Source organism: Camellia sinensis, chromosome 5 (assembly GCF_055761805.1).
Source record: "Camellia sinensis isolate YWXY chromosome 5, ASM5576180v1, whole genome shotgun sequence".
NCBI lineage: Eukaryota > Viridiplantae > Streptophyta > Magnoliopsida > Ericales > Theaceae > Camellia > Camellia sinensis.
In genome coordinates this window covers 9,985,535-9,993,915 of record NC_138965.1, presented here as the reverse complement: position 1 = coordinate 9,993,915, position 8,381 = coordinate 9,985,535, and the positions used below count along the sequence as shown (strand labels likewise).

Sequence of the window (8,381 nt, the reverse complement as noted above, 5' to 3'; positions counted from 1 at the left end):
GAAATGGTCATAAATTCAAAGGTCAAGTTGATAAAGCCATTGCGATCTTTAATTTTACTTATACACCCACTTATAACCTATTGTTTGCCAAAAATATCACAGAGACAAAATGTGAGCCCCACATACAGATCCCACCTCTGTGGTCCCACACATTTGGGTCGCATCTGCTGAAAGCAAAATACAGCCCAGCCCAGCCAAGCTTAACCCAAATCAAACCCACTTCTAAATTGTTTGGCATGACGCAATCCAATATTAATCTGCACATGAGTTTGGGCTAGTTTAAATGGATTTTTAACGAATGGGATAGGCCGGGTTCACAAGTTTGGGTTGAAACAGTCCAACCCAATCATATGGGCTTATATGTGGATACCAAGCCCCTAAAAACTAATTGATGGGCTTCCCAGGCTTTGCGGACCACCAGCCTTCTGTCCAGGCTTCCATGATGTGCCTCTGAACATTGCAAGGCCCAAACCATATGCGGCTATCTCATGCTGTCCGCTTCGGTGGGTCAACTTCAGTCGTTGAGCCGTTCAATTTGTAAAGTGTTCCAAACAAATCATCCATTAAAAAATAAAAAAAATAATTAATAGAATATTGATAATCACATAATAAAATCATATTTGTATAAAAAAATGAATAATTTGTTTATAAAATCATACCTTTTGTTTATTTAAAAAATAAAAAATAAAAAAATGATTCAATTAATTGATTACCTATATTTGATCAATTTAAATTTTTTACTTAAATAATCTGTTTGATAAACTTTACAAAATACCCTACTCAGATCGTCATGATTATCATCATGATTGAATCAGATTGGACTCAGGATCTATTCGTTAAAAATTTATTCAAGAGACAAAAGAAGTCAAATTTAAATGTGATTTGAAATTCGTTAATTTTTTAAATTTGACTAGATAAATTTTTATATATTATTTTTTAAATGTAACTTAATTAAAACTTATTTAAAATCAACTGAAAAAACTACAGTCCCCAACACACCCAAAAAAAAAATAATAAAAAACATTACACTATGTTTAGATTGAGTGATTTGGAGAGAAAAGAAAAGAAATTGAGAGATATATATTTTTCTTACTTGTTTGAATAATTTTAGTGGAGAAAAATGGAGAGAAACTTATTTATCTTATAACTCTCATTTTCAATCTTCCCAAAAGTGGTGAGATTGGGAGGGAAGAAATCAATATGTTCCTATATTTTCAGAATATGAATTTTGGCCCTGTAAAAATAAAAAAAATAAAATGATTGACAAAATATAAAAAAAATATTATTTTAGTAATATAATATAAAATAGTTTCTTTTCTTTTCTCTTATGAAATTTATAACCAAACAAGAAAGAGAGAAATTCCAATAATTTATTTTCTTTTATTTCTTACTTATCCAAACAAAAAGGAGAGAAATCACAATTATTTCATTTCATTTATTTTCTCTTATAACTTAAGTAATCATTTATTTTCTTTTCTTTCCTAAGTTCCCAAACATAGTGTTATTGAAAAGAATTTATAAATTAAATAGAAACCACAATCATTTCTTTTCTTTTATCGTATCTTATAACTTAAGTAATTATTTCTTTTTTTCTTTGCTCTTACGTGTCCAAACATAGTGTTATGGAAAAGAATTTACAAATTAAACTTGATAACCAACACTAAAACCTCTATCAGCTGCATAATCTACAAAACTGTAGAGTGGGAACACCCTCTCACCATACTTCTCAAACCCATCCAGCTCTCTCTTGGCTTTCCCTCTCAATTCCTCTGCCACTTCCATGGCCTTTTCCACCCCATACACTCCCACATAGCTCTTCCCCTTCTTCTTCTTCTTCTTCCTCATCCTCTTCTCCTCCCCATTTGTCTCCTCTCTCTGCATCTTCTTTTCCAACACATCATCAACTACCTGATACAAAACCCCAACGGCTCGACCGTACCTCCTCAACCGTTCGATCTCATCCTCGCCTGCCCCACCCAACAGGCCGCCGCACACGGCAGAGCACTCACCCATTTCACCATATTTCTTCTCCTGGATGAATTTAACGGAGTTGGGCCCGCCCTCGAGATCGAGGAATTGGCCCGCGGCCATGCCGGTGGACCCCACTGTCCGGGCCATCTCCGCAATGACGCGGAGGAGGCGGTTCTCGGGGACCAAGTCCGCAGGCGTGTGGGAGACAATGTGGCGGAAGCCGAGAGGAAACAAGGCGTCACCGGCAAGGATTGCCATGTCTACTCCGAAAACCGTGTGGTTTGAAGGTTGTCCACGCCGGGATGGGTCGTCGTCCATGCAAGGTAAGTCATCGTGTATCAGTGAGGCAGCATGGACCTGTTAATTGTAATAACCACTAATGAAATGCTAATCTTTGATAAATTTGGCGAATTACATGTTCAAGTTTATTGCATTAATCCTATTTAAAAGATATGATTTGTTACACATTAGTTTTAAATCTTCTAAAATTTTCATTAGTCTTCAAATTATGTGATTTGTTAGACTTTAATTTCCCAACCATCAATATCTTTCAACATCAATATGGAGAGGTCGACAACTCTGAAAAAAAAAAAAAAAAAAAAAAAAAAATGCAACCAAACAAAAAATAGATACCAAAATTCAACGAAATGCATACTTTAGGAAGGAAATTCAAAACAGTGCATGATGTAGAAACAAACCAAACAAAATTCATACTTTTTGAAAATGTTTCTGGTAAAACTTTATGTAAAATTTTACAAAATACTCCTATATTCGGTAATGATTTTGAATGACAATAATGTTAGGAACTAAAGTATAATTGATCATATATTTTAAAAGAGTAAATCATAGGAGTCACCAAGATAAAATGTGAAGGTGTACTCTACATGTAAACCCATTCTTTTATTTCACATTTCTCTTCTATTATGTAAAAATTTTCCCTACTCATAACATAAAAAATTAAAATATCAAAATTTAAAATTTGAGAACTAAAAGTACTAATAGATTGTATATTTCCATGCTTGAGTTTATTTTATATAAAAAAAATTATTATTATTTTTTTTATTTTTTATCAAGTGTATCTGTCTGTTCTAGTTTATTTATTTATTTATTTTTATTATTGTTTTTTTTTTCATATAGAAATAATTTATTTATTTATTTATTGTATGTAAAAATAATTTAATAATACATCAGTAACCATTTCTTACATTATCATCAAAACAAATACATTTTTATTTAATTCATTCACTAACGATCCTTACATTAGTAACCTTTTCACTAACCATCCTTCTCCCAAACATATATGAGAGTAATAATACAAACCCATTTCCATCAATCCAGAAATTAATCTCCACTATATTCTACATTAAACAATCCCCCACTCAGAATTTTCTGGATGGATAATAAGGAGAAACATTTCACATACTCTTGCCACTTCCGTTTCAAAATCAAACACAACTATCAAAATGAAACCTACATTTATCTAAGCAATTTTCAGGGATGAACTCAGATTCTTAATTTCCCAAAACTTCATTTATAACAGATCAATCACAGAGAGATCCCGAAAAACCCAGAAACTGCGAATAAAAAAAAAAAAGTAACTAGAGTAGTAAATGAAATTGAAGTGAAAAGAGGGATTTATGTGATGATAATGAGAGAAATAAGAGACCATTTCGAGGGCGCAGGCAGTGGGGAAGGCGGCGAGGCGGTTGCCGCCGAAGAGCTCGCAGGCGGCGACGCACATCACCGGAGGAGCACGTTTGGCAGCATGAGCGAGAACAGAGTAACGCATTGCTTCGTAGATCTGCTGTGGGTACTGCACAGATACGGCTTCGTCCAGCTTCTGATTGATTTCTGCAATTAGGGTTTTCCAGTAGGTTCGAAGATCGAATTTGGTTGAGATTTGTGTCGAAGAAGAAGAAGAAGAAGAAGAGAGAGAACACCGAATGCCAATTTTGTGCTGTAAAATTGGTTTCGTCTTTCCCAGGTAGAGTCGGGGAGGAGACGGTGATAATATAACCATTGAGAATGCCATTGTGTTGTTCCTCTCTCTCTCTCTCTCTCTCTCTCTCTCTCTATATATATATATATATATGTATATACACTTGACTTGAGATTGAGGATGTTAGAAAAAACTTGCAATCTTTGTGAGTAAGATTTGGCAAGTGGATGCTGTAGGGAAGGGAGGTGACAGATGAGAGAAGAGATGAGATGATCCAAGGGTATATAAGTACTTTTAGAGAGAACAGTTTATTTGGTGCATCTAGGTCTATAGAGAAGAGAAATAGGCTTCGTTTGGCCTGAACTATTTTAGCTGAACAAATATGGTTGGGAACTCTAGTAGAGGAGATCTAATAAGTTCTTTCTAATGGGAGTGAGTTTTATTGTAATGGGATATTTTGATATTGTGTTTTTTATTTATTTTTATTTTTTGTCATATCATTAGAAGTCAATTAGAATTTCAAAATTAAGGGATGTATCATTGCTCTTTAGCTAAATTAATCATTAAAGACAAAATACGGTTAATTTAGTTAATAAGATAAAATATTACATCTAAATCATAATTATTTTACTTTTTCTCTCACAATCATCAAATTAACTACCAAAAAAAAATCAAAGTTTATCACAGACACTTTTTTTTTTTTTATAATTAAGCTAAAATAATTAAAATATCAAAACGTCCGATTAAAGATTATTTTGAAAAGTTAGTTAAAAATTAACTTTTTGATTTTATTTTTTTTGAAAAAACATGTAAAAAAATAGAGAGGTGGTGTGACCCACATTAGATTGAAAGCCCAAAAGTGAATTTTTATTATCTTTCCAAAAGAGGCCTAAATTAGCTCATCTCAAACGAGGGTTTAAAAGAAATAATTTCACTGTGGTGTATATTCAAAAAAAAAAAAAAACTTTTTAATTAGTGATAAATTTTACAAATATTAAAAGATAAAATCATAAATTTTAGGGAAAGATTATAGTACACACTTCTCACAAGATATGTGATATGTACACTGAAAATAGTATAGTTTCATATTTTCAGAGTCATAACTAAAAAAAAAAAAGTTATAACTAAATATTACATAAGGCATAACTAAATAGTTCAAAATAATGTCATAACTAAAAAGAAAATATTACAATTAAATATGCATATGACATAGAATGGGTTTTATAAAATTCTCTTGAACTTTATTATAGATTTGTAATTAATTTTTACAAAATCCACTGACATATTATTTTTCTGATTTAAAATTGTTATTTATTCGAAATTTTATTTCAAAAATTGTCTCAGGTGTACTGTGTAAAATTTTAATTAGTGTGTTGTCAATCATATTTTAGCTATAATTTTTTTTTATAGATTGAGATATACAATGTGAGATAAGAATGTAACACTTTTATAAGTAAAGTTGACTGTCAACTTTTAAAAATTTTATAATACAAGGCATGCGAGACAAATATACATGATTCACGTAAGCGGGTCAAATCAAAGGCAGTTTTTAATTTTTTTTTTAAATGACGAGACAATATTTTTTAATTTTTTTTTAAATGACGAGACAATATTATGAGACCCATATAGGGTTGAGTAAAAAAATTTAAAAAATTGTAAATTAATTTGGTCTAAACTAAATAATATTGTTTGGTTTGATTTTTTTAATATATAATTTGGTCATAGTTATTAAAATAAGCGAATCGCACTTCACAATTTAATTAGTTGTTAAAATAAATGAATCGTACTTCACAATTTGATCCATGACTTAATTATAATTATAATTTAAATAGAATCATGTCATTTACATGTATACATATATATAATTCGGTATCTAGCACTACTCCAGTAGATAACTTTTTCCTTCCTATTTCAGGATTGCTCGAGAAGCCAAGATCATGAAGTCCACATTAATCCTTGCTGGACCGGTTTGTAATTTACAGTAGATACTCAATAACTTTAATAATATACATTCATAAGTTAGTAATCATTTGTTATTTATAGTAGACAATTTCATTTGTAAAATGATAATATATTTACTTGATTTTTAAGCTAATTGTGATTATGTTATAAGGATGACAAAGTTCATGAAAACTTGATTCTAAATCAATTGAATTGCCTTTTCATGATTCGAGTTGGTTTGATTCCAAGATTTTCACAAATAGATTTAATTCTAAATTTTATAGAGCCAACTTGATTTTGATTTATATAAAAATCAAACTAAATTAAACCATATCCATCCCCAACGCATAAGTGGAGCTAACCTATGTGGGTCACATTTTAAAATTTTCATCAAATAAGACACAAAAATTTGGAACCAAGTTTCTGTTTGGAAAGATGGATTGGATTTAGGGCTATTTTAGTCACAAAAAGATAAAATACGATCACATCCAATACATAATCATCACATTATTTCTCTCACAAAAAGTCAAAAAATCCTTTCAAAGGAGACTTTTTAGCCTCAGGCTAAAATAGTCAAGAAGTCAAAAAATTAAAAAACTAACCTACTTCTCAAACCAACCCTAAGCGGGTTCACATGTGAGGACATTTTTTTTTTTTTTTTTTTTTTTATCTTATTAGAAAAATTAAAGATCATATGTATTTTTAAAAAATAATTACCAATACTTGAAAAAAATTATAATTTTATCATTACTCTGAATTTTCTTTTCTTCCAACCTCTACATTGATTTGTTATTTACCATATCTCATTTGTCGAAGATATTTTTTTTTAACCAATATTTGTCGCAAGAATTGGCAGCATGGAATTCAAGTTCAATTTGTCTTCTAATTCTTTACTGTGTAACACAACGATAAAATAATAATAATAATAATAACAACAACAACACCACGGCAACATTAATCGTATGAAAAGTGCGTAATCCATGATAGCTCTGTTGGTCGAGAGTCACATGGGAAGGCCCACGCAAATCGCATTGACCAACAATCCAACATTCTCACTCCCCACTTTGACGGAAACTATTTGATAGGGAGATAAGACAAAGTGGAAACTATTTGATAGGGAGATAAGACTCTACTGTCTCTATTTGAGATGTATTATGAAATTATTTTTATAATTTAAATTATTAATTTTATAAAGTCTTGAAATATTTTATATTTATCAAAAATCATATTAATCAGATATCAATAAGTATATAATCGATAATTGAAAAAAATAAATAATAAATTTTTCTGTTAAGAAATAGTATAAACAATATGTAATTTGATCATATAATTATTGATATCTGATTAATATAATTTTTAATAAGTATTAAATATTTAACAAACCCGATAAAATAATAGTTTAGATTATAAAAATAAGACTATAATATATCTCAAATAAAGATACCACAATTATTTCTGTGCTTGACCTCACTTCCGATAGATAGATGAGAGGAGAGATTAAGGGAATATATTTACTTTTGAAGAGAACAGTTATTTGGTGCATCTAGGTCTATAGAGATTTAGGTTCAGTTTGGCATGGACTATTTTAGCTAAATTAATCATTAAAGATAAAATATACTTAATTTAGTTAATAAGATAAAATGTCACATTTAAATCATAATTATTTTACTTTTTCTCTCACAATCATTAAATTAAACTACAAAAAAATCAAAATTTATCTCAAACATAATTTTTTTAGTCAAATTAAAATAATCAAAATACCAAAAAATCTGATTAAATTAGCTCATCTCAAACGAGAGTTTAAAGGAATAATTTGACTATAGTGTATATTTAAAAAAAATACTTTTTAATTAGCGATAAATTATAGTGATCCCGGTTTTCCCTTTCTATATCTGTTGTATTCCGGACTTTGGTTCCGTGGAGCTGGTAGTTATATCTACCTTGTTGTCGTCCTTTGATTCCATTTGTTTGAGTTATAGGTTGTGTTGGGCTTAGTTGTTACAGGTTGGTAGAGTTTTGGCTCCCATTGTTGTTGCCCAGTTTTTTTTTGTATGGTCTGCTCGAGCGGGTCATTCTGCACTTGAGCGTGGTTTACACCCTTCTAGTATTTCGTGTCCCTGCAAAAACTTCTGCAGGTGTGTTTTCTACGCTCGAGCGAGTTTACTGCGCTTGAGCGTGTCGCGCTCGAGCGGTCTTGTTGGAGCTCGAGCAGGTAGTTCTTTTTTCTGAAAAGTTTTGGGAGATGAAAATCTACGCTCGAGCGGACTGGTTTTCGCGCTCGAGTGAATGTGCTTTATTCTTGTGTCTTGGCGCTCGAGCGAGCTTTCGTGCGCTCGAGCGAGCTTTCTTGCGCTCGAGCGGACTTAGTTTTTTGTTCCTGACGCTCGAGCGTTGTGTTTTTCGCTCGAGCGGGAATGTCGTATAACAGAGGGCAGCTGGGCATTTTTGAATCATTTTCTACACTTTCTCTCTCTCTCTCTTACTTTTCCAAAACGCCATTTGAGAGCTTCTCTCTCTAGAAACTCCCTTC

The 8,381-nt window shown here is 31.3% G+C and overlaps 1 protein-coding gene across 1 annotated transcript; it reads right to left on the bottom strand.

Moving 5' to 3' along the window:
• Positions 1-1,495: 1,495 nt before the first annotated feature.
• LOC114268840 (heterodimeric geranylgeranyl pyrophosphate synthase small subunit, chloroplastic) lies at positions 1,496-4,141 on the bottom strand. The gene is made up of 2 exons (XM_028210071.2): positions 3,638-4,141; positions 1,496-2,328 (listed from the first exon to the last, which is right to left on the bottom strand). The coding sequence occupies exons 1-2, from the start codon at positions 4,001-4,003 to the stop codon at positions 1,642-1,644; spliced, it is 1,053 nt and encodes a 350-aa protein (XP_028065872.2). The 5' UTR covers positions 4,004-4,141; the 3' UTR covers positions 1,496-1,641.
• Positions 4,142-8,381: the final 4,240 nt, after the last annotated feature.

Bases quoted from the DNA above. Each gene is read 5' to 3' on its own strand.
- LOC114268840 (XM_028210071.2), bottom strand. From the start codon at position 4,003: ATGGCATTCTCAATGGTTATATTATCACCGTCTCCTCCCCGACTCTAC. The intron at 2,329-3,637 runs GTCTCTTATTTC...TACAATTAACAG, and splicing joins CTGCCTGCGCCCTCGAAATG to GTCCATGCTGCCTCACTGAT.